We start from the raw sequence: 21,612 nt of genomic DNA on the forward strand, positions 1-21,612 counted from the left end.
AATAACGTTACTCTCATATTGAAAATAACAAAAAAAGCGTTTCCATAACAATGAAAATAATGTGCATGCTCTAAAATGATGCACATATATCACTTACAAGTATTCCCCATCTCAACCCACAACTTCTAAGAAAGTACTTGTTTTTGTTTTCCTTTTAATCTGAAAGAAGAGTTGATCAAAATTAATTGGATATGTTTAAAAAAATATATATATAAAAAAAAAAAAAAAAAAAAAAAGAAAAAAGGGGGGGGGGTAGAGAACGTTTGATCAACATACTCTTGTTGGGCCTGGCCTTTTGAGTTTTCTGTTGGGCCTCTACTTGTTAGTGAAGCCCAATACTTTCTGAGAATATTTCTCTATTGGTCCAAGATGACCAAAAATTAAAAAAAAGGGTTTGAACTCTCTTTTATTTCAACAGCCTCCACTCTTGTGTTGTTCTCAAACCTTTTAAAGAGAACAGAGAGACCTGCAAATCCCCAATAGGTTTCTAGGGCTTCAATCAATCTGAGCTACATCACCATGTACAAAGCAGCCTCACGACTCAGGGCTCTCAAGGTCAGTACCAAACTGGGTCCTCCGAAACCCTAACTTCCTTTATTGTTGCCGAGAGGAAATGTAAATCATGTTGGATGATGAATCTGCGGTTCTTAAGATCCGCGTTTAAATTTTCTGGGTTTTTAACAGATATTTGATTTGATTTTATAAAATGTTTGGTTAATGCGAATTTATAGCATTTTAGTCTAATTAGATTTTTGTTTGTAGCTTCAAGTGATGATTTTTTAAATGTTGTATTGACATTTTTGTTGGTTGCTGGGGAATTGGAGTAATATAATGGATATAAGTTTATGGTCCTCATGTATTGTGTGTACTTTTCTTTTGCTTTTTCTGTTTAAAATGAGAAATCTAACTCGACCCAATTCAGGCATTGTTGAATGCAGTTCTGGGTGAATTTGTTCTTGGTTTCTATTGTGGTGCTCTGTTCGAATAAGTCTCATATATGCTTCTTGGTCAGAACGGATTTATTTATGTATTTATTTTTGTAAATTTAAAGAGATGGATTTCTTTTTATCTGGTTGGTGTCGTGAAATTAAAAGAGACAGATCCTAAAATTTAGTTTCTGAATAAATATAAATCTATCAGGAGAAATTAAGGGCAGTTACTAGATACAAACAATTTTTGTTCTTGATTATCTACATGGTGGCATTGACTGTTCCATGTTGCACTATTCACTGTCTGAATAGGGCCGTGCCGGAAATGTGGGGGCCACCAGGTTTGCAACAAGTGCAGCTGCTATAAAGCCAGCCTCAGGGGGTATCTTTAGCTGGCTGACGGGGGAAAGCTCCAGTACTCTTCCTCCCTTGGAAACCCAACTCCCAGGTGTTAACCTTCCTCCTGCACTACCTGATCATGTTCAGCCAAGCAAGACTCAGATTACAACTCTGTCGAATGGTGTTAAAATAGCTTCAGAAACATCACCGGTATGTAAAAGTCGTTATGATGTAGCTGTACTTTGTTTTAATGTACCCCCTCCTCTGTTTACTGTTCAATCTTGTCGATTGATTTGTTTCTTCTTGTCTTGATTAATCAGAGTCCTGCGGCCTCCATTGGATTATATGTTGATTCCGGTTCCATATATGAGACACCCGAGTCGAGTGGGGCTTCACACTTGTTAGAGCGACTGGCTTTTAAGAGTACAACCAACCGGAGCCACTTACGCATTGTGAGGGAAGTGGAAGCAATTGGTGGTCACATAGGAGCCAGTGCCTCTAGGGAGCAAATGGGATACACTTTTGATGCTATCAAAACCTATGTTCCTCAAATGGTGGAACTGCTTGTTGACGCAGTGAGGAATCCTGCCTTCTTGGAATGGGAGGTCAATGAAGAGGTAAAATTTCTTCATCAGTATTCTTTGAAAGTTAATGGGCATCATGTTAGGAATGTGTGTTTGAAAAAAATACTGTGCTACACTCATTTACCTTTCTAAAGTTCGTTATAAGTCTCCCCATTCTTTGGTAAGAGGGGAGGAATTTGGGGTGATGGAAGGTTGAACTGAACTCAATGAATTATACCTGTTGCAATAAATAGTTTGAGCATTTGAAAGAGAGAAGTCCAATCAAATTTGGGATAATTAACAATGTTTAATTTCAGCATATTCTTTGAAATTGGATTGTTTATGAATTTATAAAAAAATAGTGTCTCTATCTTTTTCTACGATCTTGAATGCAATCAAAACAATTTTGTAGTGTTGGTCTCCACACATGGTTATTTTTGTCAATTTTTCAAAAACTTTAGCTTTGCCATATGTTCATATTCTGTAGAATTTTTTTTTGTACAGCTGAAGAAGGTGCGGGCAGAGATTGGTGAACTATCTAACAATCCTCAGGGCTTACTCCTGGAGGCAATTCATTCTGCTGGTTATTCTGGTGCACTGGCAAATCCTCTTCTGGCTTCGGAAGCAGCACTGAACAGATTGAATGGCAACGTCTTGGAGGACTTTGTTGCTGTAAGATAAAAAAAAATATTATGAATACTGCATGCTCAAGTCAACTATCTCTTATCCTAAAAGTCCGTTGAATACTGCATGCGAAATATTAGTTATTATTTTTGAATAAATAATATGCTCTCTTGGTTACTTTTCTTTAACCTTTAAAAAAAAAAAAATCCTTATTCCTATCCATGTGCTGTGCGTTGTGGCTACTGACTGGTGGCTGATGTGGGAATTTCAGGAGAATTATACGGCTCGTCGGATTGTTCTTGCAGCTTCAGGGGTCGATCATGAGGAGATTGTATCTATCGCAGGACCACTTCTTTCTGACCTACCTAGTGGGTCCCACTCTGAGGAGCCACAATCTAAATATGTTGGAGGAGAGTATCGTCTTCAAGCTAGTCCATCGGTTTGTATTTCTGCTCATTCTGATTCACAGCTTCAGAGTTGGTTCTCCTTGTCTATTTATATTCCTCATTATTTAATTTTGTTGCTAGCATGCTTATCTGCTATACTCCTGTTGTGCCAGGAGACCCATATAGCTCTTGCTTTTGAAGTTCCCGGTGGCTGGCGACAAGAGAAGCAAGCCATCCTTTTGACAGTTCTCCAGGTTTCACATTTATCTGTGGAATGTTTATGAGATTTCATGCATGTCAAATAATTTATGTTTGACGAATTTCTGTGTTTCGTATCTATATCCCCTCTCTGGATTGCGTTCTTAGTGACATATGATCATAAGAAAGACTATGCCATGCTTGGATGACAATAATACTTTTGTATTTTGCAGTTGCTTATGGGAGGTGGTGGTTCTTTCTCTGCCGGGGGACCTGGAAAGGGGATGCACTCAAGGCTATGTAAGTTTTACCCAGGTTTTCTAGTTTATTGTTAATTAGCTTGCATGGTTGATTATTTTAACTATGATTTTCCTCCTTTGCTATTTAAGTTTTGTTTTCTAGTTTATTGTTAATTAGCTGGACTGCTTGATTATTTTCACTATGATTCTTCTTCTTTCTATACATGCAATACTTTTAAACCCCATAAACTGTACTTTCTATTTACCTCTTTCGTTTCTTGTTTTTCTGGCACCCCGTCTCTCCTAAACAAGAGAATGCAGCAGGTTTGATATCTGGTGTTAAATCCGCAGTCTGCTCGTGTGTAATTTAAGAAGCATATACTTAGAAACTGTATACATTAACATCCCTCCTTGCTTTCCTGTCTGTTTACAATAACATCCGCACGAGAATAACGTGCGAACATCCGGATAAGAGAATAACTGTATATATATATATATATATATATATGCGTGTGTGTGTGCGCGCGCGCATGTGTGTGTGTGTGTGCCAGGGATCCTGTTTCAGAAGCTATATGTATTCTTGTTTCACTAATCATTACTATCATTTGACAACAGATCTCCGCGTTTTGAATAAGTTTCAAGAGATTCAGTCCTTCTCTGCCTTCAACAGCATCTTCAATGATTCTGGGCTGTTTGGCATTTATGCTAGCTCTGTAAGGCCCACCCTTTAGTTCTAAATCTTCATGGTTAATGTGGATTGCATTTTGTTGGATAGATTGCTGGGGTAGTGCCTGTGCATGAATTGGACAGTCTTTTTGTGTCAGAAGATAGACTCATTAAGTGGTTTATCAATTTGACATCCATCTGATTTTTGTTATCTTAATTTCAAGTCTGGCTATTGATATTTTCTGTTGGAATTGTGCATGAGGTTTTTCTTCTGCATTTAACTTGAGTTTATGATGTGAATTTTCACATATTGGAGCTAAGTTTCCAATCAAGCTAATTTACAATGGCTTTTCTATACATAAGGAAAGTGAACTTTTATTGGATCTAGAGTTTTCCATGGGAGAATTCATCAAAGTGGTCTAGTTGGGGGAATCATCATGTTTTGTATTATGTGATATGAATAATCATTCGGCTTATAATGTTGTTTGGTATATAATTAAAGTACGTTTCTTAATTTTTAGAGTAATTTTCTTTTGTTGCTATTTTTGGATGTAGGCCAGTGAATTTGGATCAGAACTAGTTGATATAGCAGCTAAAGAATTACTTTCAATTGCAACACCTGGACAAGGTTTGTTCTGCATTTTCTTGTTTTTCTTCTTGTACTTGAAAGATTTCTGATTTATGTTTCTCTTTGCTAAGTTTCTTTTTTCCATGTTGGCAGTTACGGACGTACAGCTTAAACGTGCCAAGGAGTCCACAAAGGCTGCAGTCTTAATGAATCTAGAATCTAGAGTATGCCCTCTCTCTCTCTCTCTCTCACGGACGCATACACAGAATCTTCTTGTTTTCTTGTGTTGAGTCTTTGACCTCCATTTCTCCTTGCCTCATGTAATTATACTACTATAACGGTTCTCTTACACACACATTTCAGTATTTGTCGTTTGAGGTTTGGTCATAATTCCTGGGTCTTTTATTTTCATTTTGCAGATGATTGCATCAGAGGACATAGGGAGGCAGGTTTTGACATACGGAGAGAGGTGTGCAATATCTAGATGGAACCATTTTTCCCTATTTCACTTCAATCCTCTTGCTCAAATTTCTTTTACCTTTTTTGTTTTCTATTTATTTTACATCACTCTGGTGGTATGACATTATTTGGTAGCCCTTACTTAAGCCTCTTTATGGTTTAGTAGAATTTTCAAATATTGAAGCATTACAGTGTTTCTTGTGACATGCTAAGCTATACGGTCACTATTAACCATTGCAGGAAACCTGTGGAGCATTTCTTGAAGACAGTAGAAGAAGTGAGTTTGACAGATATTACTACAATTGCGCAAAAGATTATTTCTTCACCTCTAACAATGGCATCATTTGGCAATGGTAAATTTCCAATGCTTTACACTGATCTCATATTGAGATATTACTATCATTTGATTAAAGGATGAGAAAATTAACCACTCCTGTTTTTGTGGCAGTTTCGAATGTCCCCAGTTACGAATCAGTTAGCAGACATTTCCATGCAAAATGAGAGGTGCTTCTGCTATAATTTTTTTGAATCACATGGCTTCTTACGACTTCCAAGTTATTTGCTTTGTCGGCATTGTCGAAATAAAATTTTGAAAGGAAAAATTTGATCCAAATTGCATGTATCAGGATCCCTTTTGCCAATATTATGTATTCTCTCTCTCTCTCTCTCTCTCTCTCTCTCTCTCTCTCTTTATATGGGAGAGACACCCTTTGCCTTTTTACTATACTAATATTTGATTATATTCTTTTCAACCTTTCTTGGGGTTGAAATTTGTGCTCAGCAGGAGTACCAGATTTAATTTAATAATGGGGGTATAATTCAATCTTTTTACGATGTAAAACATTTGCTTGGAGAATGAACCCTTCCGTGGATGCACTGGGTTGTATAACTAGAACAAATAACTAGCAAGAAGAGCGTAACTAGTTCAACTTTTATTTTTATTTTTGCACAAGGTGTGATTAATAGTATTATTATGTGGCATCCATGTAGAATGCTACAATCTTTGACAAAAAAGGAAAAGAAAAATGCTACAATCTATACAATGTGAGATAATGTAGAAATATAAAGAAAAATAATCTGGTTCTGTAGTTTTCTATTACAAATAACAGATTAATACCTTTTCATTCTTCACTAACAGATTAATACCTTTTTCATTGTTTTACTTCCCTTTTTTTTCTCCCAATTTATCAATCAACTCCATTTTCAACTTTAGTTATTTACTTTTAATTTAAAAAAAAATTACTTTGCCCTATGATTTAAAAGACACAATGCATTTGGTTAAATTTTATTTGCAATATTCGTAAGGGATTTGTAACTCAAGTGAATCGTTTTTAAACAGATTTATACTGATGAGTGTTAGTTTTATTTCCTTTAACCTTATGCCTATTTTCATTTCACGTTAGTATAACACTATATTTGATGTCCGTTTGATAACCATTTCTTTTTTATTTTTTATTTTTTATTTTTTGTGCCAGAGTATAGAGGAAAAATAGAGAGAAAGGAAGTGAAAATGAGAGTGAAGATGGGGATTGAGGGAAGATGAGAGGGGATGACGAGAGAAAGAAGTAACAAAAGTGAAAACTAAAACTAAAAACTGAAATCTATTTGAAATTGTTTTCACTTTCAAGTTTTTGTTTTCACTTTTGTTACTCCTCCTCTCTATCCTCCTCTCTCATCCTCTCTCTCACTCACATTCTCACTTTCATTTTCTTCTGTACTCTAACACAAAAAATTAAAATTAAAAACTAAAATGTACGGTGAACCCGTGTCATGCCCCGGACTTGAGGGTTGATGGAAATCCCACGCCCGAGGCGTGACAGAATGGTATCATAGCGAATTTGACAGTTTTATTAAATTGTTTTGTTATTCACTAACCTGTTAAATTAATGTTTAGAATGCAAACCGATCAGAGTGATGATACATGAGGAGGATTCCAAATGGGACCCAATGGCCTCATCCTAGTAGACGAAGAAGTATACCACAGCCGTCTACGCAACCAGGCTTGTGTGGATGTAGTTAATGAAGTTATAGATACATGATATAGAAGAAAGTTTTATACACCAGATATGCAGAAACTGGTTGTTAGACATCGGTTGCAGGCCAACAATATTATGAGTCAATATCAATTAAATATTGAAGCACACTCTTACGACCATGTGTTAGAAGATGCTACGATTATAGCTGCTGATATTTGGCCACCACCAGGGATAGACTTACCATATGTTCCAGAACCACATGAGTTAAACTTACCCCTATGTCCCAGACCCAGAAGATAAAGCATAATTTGAACTTTTGGACCTTGATGCTCTATCTGCTGGGTCTATTGCATCAGCTGCTTCAGTGGTTATCACTGAACTACAAAATTCTAATCCAATTGTCATCAATCTAAGTTATGATGAAGAAAATGAACATCTTGAGCCTGTTATCCCTCCCGTTGAAATTGTAGATATTCGTTCTAATAATGAATAGATTTTCTCAAAAGTTTGACTAATAAAATAGATAGTGTGAACCTAACACATTGATTTTGGTATAGTGGATTTGTATAAGGCTGTCCACAAAAACTATACAAATCCACTATACCAAAATCAGCCTATTAGGTTCACACTATCTATTTATTAGTCAAACTTTTGAGAAAATCTATTCATCATTAGAACTAATATCTATAATTTCAACGAGAGGGATAACAGGCTCATGATGTTGATTTTCTTCATCATAACTTAGATTGATGACAGTTGGATTAGAATTTTGTGGTTCAGTGATAACCACTGAAGCAGCTGACGCAATAGACCCAGTAGATAGAGCATCAAGGTCCAGAAGTTCCAAATATGCTTCATCTTCTGTGTTTGGGACATTGGGGTAAGTTTAACTCATGTGGTTCTGGAACATAAGGTAAGTCTATCCCTGGTGGTGGTGGCCAAATATCAGCAGCTATAATCGCAGCATCTTCTAATACCTTGTCGTAAGAGTGTGCTTCAATATTTAATTGATATTGACTCCTAATATTATTGGCATGCAACCGATGTCTAACAATCAGTCTCTGTATCTCTGGTGTATAAAACATCCTTCTATATCTTGTATCTATAACTTCATTAACTACGTCTACATAAGCCTGGTTGCGTAGACGGCTGTGGTATACTTCTTCGTCTACTAGGATGAGGCCATTGGGTCCCATTTGGAATCCTCCCCATGTATCATCATTCTGATCGGGTTGCATCCTAAACATTAATTTAACAAGTCAGTAAATAACAAAATAATTTAATGAAACCGTAAAACTCTTTTGACGCCCCGGACTCTGGGGTCGGTGAAAATCCCGCGCTCGGTGAATGAGGAAAAAAATAAAAATAAAAAGAAGCCGAAACTCCAAAATGCAACTTTACAATTAATAAATAAAGCTCTATCACTCTTATCCAATTCAGCCTTAACTGGTTTAATCCTCGTCTGACCCACTAATTCATCTAAAAAATTAAACAGGGTGAAGGATGAGCAACCACCATTCAGTAGGGACATGAGACCTTACCACGGGAAATTGATATAACTAAATTAAGAAACATACAATCACATAACATATAAAAGATAATAATGAATGGATGCTCTTCATCTAATCCCGTTAATTCATATAACTGGACAAGCAGACCTGCCCATTTATATGAACTAACCCCCATCTCAATCATCCTATAATTTCTCCATTTTGTTAGTCATTTTGTCTAACTCCCCGCCGCCAGTCCTGCATCACCCAATAAAAACTATGTGCACTGTGGGATCTTAAGATCTGGGACCTACCAAGAGTTAGACTCAACTACACACAAAAATTATTTACATTACCCTCTTTTCCATACTTTCTTCATCAACCCAAGAATTCCAGCCATCTCCGATAACATATGAACATGTCATTATTAATAAAATAATACAATGATAATTAACAAAACGTAAACACCCAATAACAAATAATATCAACCAAACTGTAATATCACGCATAATATAATTCTCACGAAATTTAATTAAATCAATCCCCGTAAAGAATTCCAAGAAACCCCTACCTCGATTCCAAAACTTTGCTCCAAGTTAAGAAAATACAAGCTAAGCCCCATATCTCCTCCAAGAATTTCATCACCTCTCTCTCTAGATGTAGTAAACCATTTATAAAAGTAAATTCTTATTTATAGTACGTAGTAGAAGTAGGCAACAAGAAATCCCTCATTGGTTAATATTATTGGCGGCAACAATATAGGATAACAACCACTCGAGGCTATCTTCAATTTTTGTATGTCCCGCCACTTAGCAAGAATGGTGGCACCATCTCTAACTACAATACTCTTGATCCAACACCTCATGCTAATGAGTCAGCTTCTTACCAAATATATCTTTTAAGCCTTAACTCCTAAATTTTTAATAAAATACAATATATATATATATATAATTTATAAATTTTATGGCAAAATATTAAATCTTCAAATTATATAATTTTATAAATATGGGGTTTCACAACAACCCGTATCAAATATCAATTGTCTATACGCACTGATAATTGTTATCCAAAATTTTCTGCCTCACTCAACACGACACGTCGTTTACTTCAACCCCTCAACCAAAAACAGTCCATACCAAACCCAGTCCCTCTCTCCGAGCACAACGACTCCAACACCAAACTAACACTAACCACCACACCATGACACCCCGCCGCCATCTGAGGCTCCTCGGCCTCACCAAACCCACGCGCTCAACCACCTCGGTTCCCACCATGCGCCGCCACTACGCCACAAAGTACACTGCCAAGATAACCTCAACCTCCCCAACGGGCCTCTCCGTCTCCGCCGAGGTGACACCACCACCGCCCCTCCCCACAGACATCCGCGGCTACGCTCTCCCGCGACGCGACCTCATCTGCAAAGCCACCCAAATCCTCCTTCGCCAGTCACCTTCCGCCACGTCGTCCGACCCCTTCTCCGACCTCTCCGACTACCTCTCCTCCCTCTCCCTCCACCTCACCTCATCCGAAGCCTCCGAAATCCTGAAATCCCTTAACTGCCCCGACCTCGCCATTAGATTCTTCCGGTTTTGTCCCTCGCTTTCCCCGAATTTCCACCATGACCCCTTCACCTGCAACCGCCTCCTCCTCATTTTCTCCAAGTCCACCTCCCCTGCCCGGTTCGACCTCGCCCGGTCGATCCTCCGCGACATGGACCGCTCCAACATACGTGGCAACATCTCCACCGTCAACATCCTCATAGGCCTGTTCGGCGACACTGAAGACCTGCAGACGTGTATTGGGTTGGTGAAGAAATGGTGTCTCAACATGAACTGCTACACTTACAAGTGCTTGCTTCAGGCCTTCTTGCGCTCTTACGAATCCACCAAAGCCTTCGATACTTATCTGGAAATGCGGCGTCGTGGTTATAAGCTCGATATTTTTGGCTACAACATGTTGTTGGATGCGCTAGCCAAAGACGAAAAGGTTTGGAATTTGAATGAATGAATTGAATATATGACCTTATTGTTGCACTCACGTTTGAATTCGATGTGGGTTTTTGTGGGTTTCTGATTTCCTGATGTGCAGCAGAAAATTTGACAGGTTGAGGATGCATACAAGGTGTTTGATGATATGAAGAAGAAGCATTGCGAGCCGGATGAGTTTACGTACACGATCATGATCAGAATGAGTGGGAAATTGGGCAAAGGTGATGAGTCTCTGGGGTTGTTTCAGGAGATGATAACAAGGGGTTGCAGTCCTAATATGATTGTTTACAATACTATGATTCAGGCTCTTGCTAGGAGCAAGATGGTTGAGAAGGCCATCATTGTGTTCTCAAAAATGGTGGAGAACAATTGCAGGCCTAATGAGTTTACGTACAGTGTGATTTTGAATGTTTTGGTTGCTGAAGGGCAGCTGGGTAGGTTTGATAAGGTGGTGGAGATGTCGAAGAAATACATGACTAAGTCAATATACGCGTATCTTGTGAGGACGTTGAGTAAATTGGGTCATGCCGGTGAAGCTCACCGGCTGTTCTGCAACATGTGGAGCTTCCATGACAGAGGGGATCGGGACGCGTACATGTCAATGTTGGAGAGTCTGTGTAGTGCTGGTAAAACCGCGGAGGCCATTGACATGCTGAGTAACATTCATGAGAAAGGGGTAACTACTGATACTATGATGTACAACACAGTTTTGTCAGCTCTTGGAAGGTTGAAGCAGGTATCTCATCTCAGTGAACTGTATGAAAAGATGAAACTTGACGGCCCCGAACCTGACATATTTACGTACAATATTCTGATTTCGAGCTATGGTAGAGCTGGGAAGGTTGATGAGGCTGTGACCATATTTGAACAGCTTGAGAACAGCGATTGTAAACCTGATATCATCTCTTACAATTCATTGATCAACTGCCTTGGCAAGAACGGTGATGTGGATGAAGCCCACATGAGGTTTAAGGAGATGCAAGAGAAGGGTTTTAGCCCTGATGTTGTCACCTACAGCACTCTCATCGAGTGCTTCGGCAAGACAGATAGGGTTGAAATGGCATGCAGGTTGTTCGAGGACATGCTTGCTCAAGGCTGCTACCCTAACATTGTAACATACAACATCTTGCTCGACTGTCTTGAGAGGTGTGGGAGGACTGCTGAGGCAGTGGATCTGTATGCAAAGCTTAAGCAGCAGGGGTTGACACCGGATTCAATTACATATGCCGTGCTTGAACGATTGCAGAGTGGTTCACATAGGAGAGTCAGAGTTCGCAGGCAGAGTCCGATCACAGGTTGGGTTGTAAGCCCTTTAAGATGATGAAGGGTTTTGATGTATATTAGCCAATGAAGGTTGTAGTTATACCCAAGCATTGTTGCTTCTTTGGAGGCATCTTTCAATCGCAGCCAAGCATGTGGCTGTTGCCTTGACAAATTGTTGGATGTTAAAGGGTCTGCGGTTGATAAATTGTTGTCCATAACCACATGGTTAAGCCAAAATATTTTGATCTACTCAACCTCTAATAATATGATCTCAAATTGTAAATATTGTTTGCTTTTTGCAACGACATTTTGATCAATTACTTTTGTCTCGTAATACATTGTAATTTAATACGCCAATGCAATTACAAAGCCAAAAATAAATAAGAAATCATACAAATGCTATCAACCTCACTTCAAAAACCTAACTCAAGTATCATGTTGAGTACAAAACTTAAAGCTGTGGAAGCAACAAAGAATCAGAAACAAATCATATAGCTTCAAATGCTTCTCGGATCACATAATCTACAAAATTGTTCTAGTACTCATCGACTGTTACAAGCTACCACTACAAATGCCATGCAAGGCCATAAGAGTGAATCTCAACAAGTTATTGCTGTAAATCATACTTTAAGTTCCAAATCAATACTGGTGTAGAAAACCAAGCTCGCAACAATTGATCAACGCTTGACCCATTGGAAGCTCTTCCTTGCCTTTGCTTTTCCTGGTTTTTTCCTTTCCACCACACGTGAGTCCCTTGTCAAGAAACCAGCTGGAAAGACAAGTGAACAACTGGATTAGCAAGAAAGCAACACAGCTATAAAAGATCATTTATAAGAAAACAAATTAGTAAAATTGACAATTTACAAGGTTAGCATCTGTTTCTCCCTATCAATTAGAAATGACGAACGCACAAAGGGGAGGAGAAATATATTACAATCTCTTAGTGCAGGACGCAAGTCGGGTTCCCAATTTTGCAAGGCCCTGCTTACTCCTAATTGAATTGCTCCAACTTGACCTGTAAAAACCACTCTTAATTTTGTACGCAATGGATTAACATGCTTTCAAGATTAACAATTTGCACAAAGTTACGGTATATTCGTACCCAACTAGTAAATATAAAGAAGAGCGAAGTAGCATAAAACAAACTTAATGTATTACAATCAATTTGTCTGTAATCAAGATATTTTGGCTCTGATTTTCCTATCTTTTTCTTTGGCCTCTTCCTGTTTATATATCTGGTTTCAAGTATAAAGCTAACCAACAACTAGAGCACCCTAACAGCTTAGGAAAACTCACTAATGTCCATTTCATCTATTTTAAGGAGTCAAATTGAACATATCACTCCATAAGAATATGGGCAGAAAAAGTGTCCACTAACATATGGAGCTAGACAAAAAATTGTTCTCCGTGACGTCGGCAGTGTAAGTACTAAGTAGTGAGACAACACTGTGGTTTGTTGGCATAGAAAGTGATTAATTGCAAGTTCAAGGATAAAGGAGGGAAAAAACAGTTGCAATGGATCCCAAACAAGTCAATACGAAGGAAGAAGTTAACATATAAACCATAATAAGATGTGTATCTCCGAAATTTAGGCTTACCTGTGGTGCCACCTCCTTGAACAGTACACTCGATGTCCCAAAGGCCCAACGTTTTTGTCTCAGAGAAAGGTCGAAGAAGGGCAGCACGATGGTCAAGCATTGGGAAATAGACATCAAATTGTTTATCATTAATCGTGAATTTCCCATCACCAGGTTGAATCCAGACACGTGCTACACTGCATTTCCTTCTTCCTGTTCCATAAGCTCTCCCCTTGTCGTCTACTTGTCTCACTCTTGCTTTTGCAGCTTCCTCCTGTTTCTGGCGCTCTATTTCAGCTCTTGAGGATTTTCTGGTACTTTTCTCATAACGAATGTCTTCTATTTCTCTTAGAGGGGGCAATCCATTTATCCCTTGAAAATCCTTCAATGCAATCAAAGTGTCAAGCATTTCATCTGTGATTCCAGATGCAGCAACAAGGTCACCAAATGCACGATTTGGACCTGCAATTACCATACTGAATCAGTATACAATTGAACAATTCACCTGACAAGTGGAAGTAAAAGAAAAAATGTGAATCACTCAACTTATTCCAGTCAACACAGGACATCACTGATCAAGTTAAAACACAAATAATGAATAAGCAACTTCATCCAAAGTGAGTATCATTTAAAAAATATAACTCCAACAAAGTATAAAAAATGGTTTTAAGCCATATGTGGAATACACATCCAAACCAAGCAAATATGTATTCATTTTAACTCGTTCTCCCATCGATTCAACAAGTAGTAGTTCTCAAAAGCAGGATTCAGAATGAAACAGACAATACACGCATGGACATAAAATGACAGAAATTGCTTGGTAAACTTAAAGACGTCTCAACAAGCTTTCAATCAGTTCCTTCTCAACAAACTTAAGAGAAGGAGACATACAAATGCTTGATGCCCAAATCAACCAAAAAGGCAATAGTACAGTACAAGTGGTTCCACTAAGCTATACACTTTCCTATTCTTTCCCATATCTATGAATTCAAACTGGAACACATACATCAAAATTTGTGTTCACATCAAACTGTTAGCTCAAAATTAACAAAAAGGAACTACCTTTGAGAACAGCAGTGAGCTCCTGCTCCTCTTTCTCAAGCCTCTTAGCCTCCTCAGCCTTCTCAATCTCCTCTCTACTGCCCCCGCGAATCTCACCGTCGGTTGCAGCAACAGTCTGTACACCCTCACCGATATCGAACAAGTCACTCTTCTCCTCCTCTCCCAAGCTCCAAGGCTTGTACCCCTCCACCGTCTCCCACTCCTCCCCGCCTTTCTCTTTCAACCACGAATCGGCCTCGCCAGCCTCGCCGGAATCGGCGACTCCGGAAACGTCCCCGGAGATCTCACCGAACAAAGGGTCGAACTTTCCATCAGTTTCCTGAGAAAGTTTCCAAACATCGGATTGGGAGGGGCCCTTGCCATTGTCACTTGAGAAGAACCTCGGCACGAAGGTAGTGAAAACAGGGTTTTGGGGTTGGGGAGGTGGGTGGAACTTTGAGGAGATTAGGGTTAGGCGAGAGAAATGGGAGGGTTTGGGGAGCAGACGAGAGAGCATGGTGATGAAGCAGACAGAGAAATGTTAGGGTTTTTTCCTTTAATTTTGTGAATTTTTAGGGTTTAACCAAAAAAACGTTGGATTTGGTGGCGATCATAATCAGAAGTGAAAACCCAGAAAACTTTGAACGCAGCAAAGCGGCGATGCGCCGGAGAGGAAGAGAGAGCTGCAAGGGTTTTAGGCCAGCACGGGCGGACCGGTTTCTGTTAGCAAAAATGGTAGGATCCGATATTTGGGTTCAAAAGAAAAGAATACTTCAGGATTACGCTTGGGCTTCATCCGGGCTAGCCCGTTAAGTTTTGGGCTGATGAAGTGCCATTTCACTTATGTGACCCGAAAAATTGCATAGGTGCACCAAAGCATCAATAATTGTTTTAGGTTTTCACAAATTTTTTTTAAGAAGGAACCATGGGGAAAGGTGCAGAGTTTCAGAAGTCCTTTTTTTTAAAAAAAATATTATTTTATTTTATTTTATATGCTTTTGTTGAGATTTTAATGTTGAAGTTGAACTTAAGGGTAAATTGTGAAGTTGCGGATATGAGCTTAGTCAAGTTGGCTAAAGCGGAAGTGCTCCATATTCTGTACCCAAGTTCGAATCATTCTCCCCATAGTTTTTAAGTTTAATGTTGAAATTTTTTGGTTGGATCTACTTACACTTATGCATTGCAACAATGGATTGATTAGTGCACCCAAGTAACCACAACGACACTATATAAACGTAACATTCATTTATACAGTTAACCCATTTGTGGTAGACTTTTATTTATAGTGGCTGGTATAGTTTTTATTTTATTTTATTTATGTAAAAAAAATTCAATTACAAAGAAAAACCGTGGAGGCACGCATATCCGAACAAATCAAAATAAAAAAAAGAAGAACATGTCAGGAAAAATCATTCTCCCAAGTCTTGGACCACGAAAGGCTATGGAACTAACCATTGCCAGAGTTCAAGTGGGTGGTATAGGTACATTTCTCCTTTCACATTGGCCTCTTTCGTAATAAAAAAAATCAACCTTATTTTAAGTAGCCCATAACCAACCATTGAAAAATAAATTAGCTTTCATTTCAACGTAAACAATTAATTGGTTTTAATTCCAATCTTCAAATGAGGGAGATGAGGCGGCCTTGTTTTGATGCATCCACCAAAAAGATATGCAATTATTATTTTTGCGTTGATATGAATCGAATTTGAGACCTCTTTTATTAAATGAAGGTAACTACCACATGACCAAAAGCTAGTTTGAGATGAGCCGACCTTCACTCCATTGCCCCACCCCTATTTTTATGTTAGTGTCGTGTTTTTTAGTTTTATTTCACACGACACTATTGCGTCTATTTTGTGTATGTTCTTATCATTTCTTGGGGAATTATAACTACCAGGTCGCTTTTAAAGTTTCCACACTTCATGAACTATCCCTCAATACAAAGTCAGATTTTGCTAAGATACCCAGGCCCCACAAATATATTTGGTCCACTAAATGATAAAGAAAGCCTTATCCTTCAGCCCAAAACCCAATTATTAACCCTATTGTCCAACATTTTTCCAACATGAAGATTCGATTTCGTCTAGGATAATTAAATTAATATTCAAAGTTTGAAATTTTATACCTAACTAAATATTGGTTAGATTACCAATGGGTTATTAGTTGGAGTGGTTTAGGTCTTTAGTGTACTCTCACGTGTTTTTTGATTCAAGCTCTTATAAATTATAATACACTTGTGTATGTGAGTTTCTCGTCTCCCCCTTTTTAACTTCGACAACAACAAAAATATTAAATTTTTTTTTTTTTTTATATGTCCCACAGCCATTACCTGTAGCCATGCTTCCTTCCGATAGGACGTGACATTAAGAGTAAAAAATATTTTTATCTAGACCAATTTTGGATTGACTGATCAAAACATGAGGTCAATATCATCCCATTGTACTAAAAATAGAAAAAGAAAAACGAGGGTTTAAAGGTCGATGTAGACTTCAAATTGTCGGTGGCTTTACAGATTTTGCTCGATCAATTTGGATTGACAAGTAATTAAGATATATGGCTAGATAATTTCATTTACTGTCTGTGTGGCAATAACATTTCTTCAACATGAAAATCGTAGTTTGTCACTAAAACAGAAGTTTCCTTACTTTAAACACCAAGATTTTGTTTATATTAAGGCTCTAAGTAAGGTATTGTTCATCATCATTTCTAGTTGGGTGGCCTTGCTTTCGTTTTGCTGTTTTCCATAGACATGATAGGACCCCAACAAAGAAATAAAGCAACAACTTGCATGTGTAGTGTACGAATCGAGTACTCCTTTGTTAATTGTTTTGCTCGTTTCTTCATACATTTTGATATGTTGATCGTCATGTTTCTCGGGTGGCAGGCAACCTCTTACAAAAATAAAAATGGCACAGCAATCAAAGGAGTAGCTTTTGTGAATCTAAAAATATCCCGTGAATGTTGCAAATGTGTTGGTGCGAAAATTGTATTGATATTTTCTAGATTTAACATAAATTGAGAATTAGTGTGTGAATATTTTTTATTGAAAGTTTTGGTGCAACACATTTAATCTCTGATTTTCGAAGCATGACTTGATTGATATGAGAAACTTGATTTCAAGTAAATCATTACATAATCATGCATTCACAATAAGATTCCTAATTGAAGTTATTTTCAATGCCATTTTGATTTAAGTTAAAATATTAGTGTTTCCTATAGTGACGTGTCCCGTGCTCATCTCCTAATTCACTTGTTTTAGGAGATATTGTTTCTCCATAAAAGAGTGGTTGTTTGGCGTCATCACTTAGAGTCCATATTGAATCAAAACTGATATTCATAATTGAATAGTATTTGTGGTCTCTTGGACTCCTGTTATGATGTCTTTCACTAGAGTCCATATTGGATTAAATTTGATAGTCATAATTGAAGAGTGTTTGTGGACTCATGTTTCCGTTTGACTGGAGAGAGTGAGTTTTGAATAAAAGAAGTGTGCCTCTTTTTTGACAGATACGGCTTTTGATATTTGTGTTAAGCATATAGAGTTTTTAAGAAAAAGTTGTTGAGCATATCTTTGAGATAGGTCATCAAGTGTTCTTGTTTTTAGTTGGTGATTTATCAAATACTTTCACCATTTATATTGCATTCATATGCATGTTCTGTGACGCATACAGTTGAGGAGACCAAGACCGTGGTGGCGTTTATCCTCCTTACAGCTTGAAGCAATCGTGATCAGTATTGCGTTCAACACAAAAAGTATCGAATATCATCCAGTGACAGAAGTTGAGTTACGAAGAAGTCGGTAAACAATATCTAGATTGCGTCTAGAATAAGTGTGTGAGTACTTCTTGTAATCTTCATTCTATAGTGGATTTGTTTTGGACTGAGGAGTCCTGTGAATTTTCCCCAAAAGTGTGATTTTACCGTGTAAAATAAATATCTATATGTTCATTTACTTTAAACTCTGCACATTTCAGGATTGATAAGCCATATCAATCCTGCTTGGAAGTTTATTTTTATTTATTGATAATAATCTTAAATTAGCTCATCCCACATGTAATTTCAAAATGCATTTAGAATAAGACCACGTGCATGGCATGGATTAAAAAAATAAAAAAAATTTCTTTTGTTCTTTTTTTGGGTTTAATATTGGAGGCTCAAAGGGCCCTAAAGGAGAACAAGCTGAGCAAACTTCATATTTCATGTGGGGTGGTGGTAGGTGTAGGCTCTCCATACAAAATTTCCTTATCCGTATAAGAAGAGGATGCTTTCTCTATATGTGGAGTGGTATGCATATCTTTCCTTCCTTTTTCATCTTTTCTTTTGCTGTCACTGCTAAAAAAACTCACACTAGATACTTATTTTTATTTGGGAAGCATTTTTGTTCACAATTTTAACCTAAAGTGTACATTCATTATTCTTCTCAACATTTGACATGTGTCTGTTGACATAATTATGGTTTCATAAATACAAAGTAAAGAGTTAATTATGATTATGCTAATAAATACGTGTCAAGTGTTGAGAAAAATGGTGAGAATACACATTGGAACAATTTGAAGAGACAAATTAGTGCAATCTTACCTACCATATTCGTGGTTGTTCTCTAAATAATTTACTACTCTTTAAATTCTTGTTCCTCGTGGTTAATTTAAAAATGTATTAAAGAATTATTGCCACGTTTTTGCTTTTGGACAAGTTTATGCTACCTAATAAAGTGATGGCATTTTGCATTAATTTAGTAGTAAAAGCATATACCAATTATTACCAAAAAAGAATATACCAATCAAGAAACGTGCATATAGTCTACAGACATATCATTACATTATTCTATTTATTTATTAATATATGCTAGTCGTTTTTTGCCTTGTCTGTGTGCGCTTGTGTTTCTTACATGACTTTGTCAAAAGAAAAACGAAAAAGCATGAATATTGTAACATTAATGTGAATAATGTGAAGCATTTCTTTACATGTATCCAGATAAGCTCTCCCGCCCCCCAACAAAAAAATATTATTGAAAAAAAACATAGCCAGCTAGATAGCTAGGTAACTTTAAACTTAAGAAACCCAGAAAAACTGATTTAAAACGGAAATAACATTATTCTGCTACCTTTGATGAATAATGTTATAATATGAAAATATTATCTTATGTGTCATTGCGTTATTGACAGAGGATAACAAAAAGTTCTAGTGTTTCTTTAAGAAATGAACATAATTTAAAGACAAAACCCAAATAATACATCGTAAAGATAATATATTCCAATTTATAAAGAGTGATTTTACAGTTCAATTTGTGCATGTTTTTTTTACACCATATATACAACTAGGGCCACACAAGTAATTATCCTCCAAACCTAGGGTCATTTAGCTTTAGTAGAGCCTATTTAAAGAAGGCAAATTGTCAATTCAAAGCAACAAAGTTTCCTCTCAAACTCAATCAATATCATACATCATGGAAATATTGCCAGTAGCACTAGTCTTCTTCCTTGCCACAATTGTATCAACCACCCAAGGTTATGAGCCAGTTCTAACCCACCATATCCATCTCCTCAAGCCAAAAACGGGCGGAGCCAGAGGCAGCGTCCCCGGCTTGTCTTGCCTGAGTTGGCGGTTGGCGGTGGAAACTAACAACATTATTAACTGGAAGACTGTTCCAGCAGAATGTGAAGGGTATGTAGGGCACTACATGCTTGGCCACCAGTACAGAAAAGACTCAAAAGTGATCACTAATGGGGCTTGGCTCTATGCTAAGAGTCTCAATCTTACAAAGGATGGCAAGAATGTGTGGGTGTTTGATATTGATGAAACTACACTCTCTAATCTACCTTATTATGCTGTTAATGGATTTGGGTAAGTTCTAAATTAAGTCAATTGATTAATGAATAATGCATTGTGTAGATTAGCAAAACCACCAGCTCTGGCACTCTAAATTATATGTAGAATACTTTATTCCTATTTTTTGGTTCACAAGAAATGCCTTCATTATTTTTATTGCAAAGCAATGCCTCAATGGACAGAACATAATATACTTTATTAATATTGTATTAGTATAAGAAATCATTAAGTATCTTTCTCTCCCTCACTATGCATGTTTTTTTCAATCATTAGCTTCATAATAATGCTTTTTTTTTAATACAAGCGATTGGGGGTTTTACACAAATACTCATTGGGTGTTTAGGGGGTTTCGAACCTCTGTCCACATGAATGGAGGTTGAAGAGCTCAACCAACAGAGCCATATCCCTTCTGTTTTCTTTTCTTTTTTTTTTTTTTTTAATGAAAAAAAATATTTGGAAGACACTTATACTTCAATAATATTTGAAAATTTCAGGACTGAGTTATACAATGCCACTTCATTCGATGAATGGGTCTTAAAAGGCACAGCCCCAGCTTTGCCTGAGAGTCTCAAGCTCTACCAAAAGCTTTTGACACTTGGAGTCAAGGTTGTGTTCTTAACAGGAAGAGGAGAAGATAAAAGAAATGTCACAACCACCAATCTCAAAAATGTCGGATATCACACTTGGGAGAAGCTTATACTCAAGTAAGAATCTATATTCCCAAATTACCCCTTACACTTTAGGGTTTTGTAATTGTTTTAGTGACATTATTTTTGGTTTGCAGGGGGTCTGCTTATACTGGGAAGACATCGTATGTGTATAAATCAGCAGAGAGAACTAAGCTTGTGAAGAGTGGATTTAGAATTATTGGAAATGCAGGTGATCAATGGAGCGATATCTTGGGGACAAATGTTGGCAATCGGACCTTCAAGTTGCCTGATCCAATGTATTACATTAGTTGATATATCAGTGTTCTGATTTTTGTTTTGCTTTAGCAAAACACTTGAATCATGTTTGATTAAGACTTTTTATTGACCAAATAAAAAGTGGCAATGTTGTAAGTGCACTTTAATTGAGAGATTTTTCAATGTGAACATCATACCGACGCATGTTATCATTGTCTTTGGAAAGAGCCATTGTTCCCTAAATAAATTACAATTTAATCCGAGTGAAGAAATTTTTCTTTTTATACTTTTAATGAGTTATATATATGTATGAGACTATGATTTATATATATAGGGACAAATAGCTCCTTACAGGGAGGAGCCACTGCAATGTTCTTAATTTCGTCATAACCCTTGGACTGTTGAGTTTTAAAATCGTCATACCTTTTTTCTCCCTCAATTTTCTCTCAACAACCAAGCAAGAGCTCTTTGGGCCTCTTTCAGTGAGTTTTTCTTTTCAATTGTTGTGTGTATACTTATAAAAATATCCCTAATTGGCACCCTTGAGTTTTAGTCAATTTTTTCCATGGTCC

At 37.3% G+C, this 21,612-nt stretch overlaps 4 protein-coding genes across 4 annotated transcripts; 3 read left to right on the plus strand and 1 right to left on the minus strand.

The window, feature by feature from the left end:
- Positions 1–376: 376 nt before the first annotated feature.
- LOC117622067 (mitochondrial-processing peptidase subunit alpha-like) lies at positions 377–5,796 on the plus strand. The gene is made up of 13 exons (XM_034352590.1): positions 377–555; positions 1,242–1,478; positions 1,589–1,885; positions 2,336–2,503; positions 2,727–2,894; positions 3,015–3,095; positions 3,273–3,339; positions 3,894–3,991; positions 4,500–4,572; positions 4,666–4,736; positions 4,932–4,981; positions 5,212–5,324; positions 5,420–5,796. Exons 1-13 carry the CDS (start codon positions 520–522, stop codon positions 5,470–5,472), a joined length of 1,512 nt encoding a protein of 503 aa, XP_034208481.1. The 5' UTR covers positions 377–519; the 3' UTR covers positions 5,473–5,796.
- A 3,689-nt stretch (positions 5,797–9,485) lies between these two features.
- On the plus strand, positions 9,486–12,005 carry LOC117621337 (pentatricopeptide repeat-containing protein At1g51965, mitochondrial). Its single transcript, XM_034351754.1, has 2 exons — positions 9,486–10,423; positions 10,541–12,005. The coding sequence occupies exons 1-2, from the start codon at positions 9,638–9,640 to the stop codon at positions 11,744–11,746; spliced, it is 1,992 nt and encodes a 663-aa protein (XP_034207645.1). The 5' UTR covers positions 9,486–9,637; the 3' UTR covers positions 11,747–12,005.
- A 60-nt stretch (positions 12,006–12,065) lies between these two features.
- Positions 12,066–15,124, minus strand: LOC117621338 (30S ribosomal protein S9, mitochondrial). Its single transcript, XM_034351755.1, has 4 exons — positions 14,328–15,124; positions 13,287–13,727; positions 12,623–12,703; positions 12,066–12,457 (listed from the first exon to the last, which is right to left on the minus strand). Exons 1-4 carry the CDS (start codon positions 14,821–14,823, stop codon positions 12,366–12,368), a joined length of 1,110 nt encoding a protein of 369 aa, XP_034207646.1. The 5' UTR covers positions 14,824–15,124; the 3' UTR covers positions 12,066–12,365.
- A 4,570-nt stretch (positions 15,125–19,694) lies between these two features.
- LOC117622586 (acid phosphatase 1-like) lies at positions 19,695–21,298 on the plus strand. Its single transcript, XM_034353319.1, has 3 exons — positions 19,695–20,150; positions 20,630–20,839; positions 20,920–21,298. Exons 1-3 carry the CDS (start codon positions 19,753–19,755, stop codon positions 21,095–21,097), a joined length of 786 nt encoding a protein of 261 aa, XP_034209210.1. The 5' UTR covers positions 19,695–19,752; the 3' UTR covers positions 21,098–21,298.
- Positions 21,299–21,612: the final 314 nt, after the last annotated feature.

Source organism: Prunus dulcis, chromosome 3 (genome assembly GCF_902201215.1).
Source record: "Prunus dulcis chromosome 3, ALMONDv2, whole genome shotgun sequence".
In the NCBI taxonomy this organism is placed as follows: Eukaryota; Viridiplantae; Streptophyta; class Magnoliopsida; order Rosales; family Rosaceae; genus Prunus; species Prunus dulcis.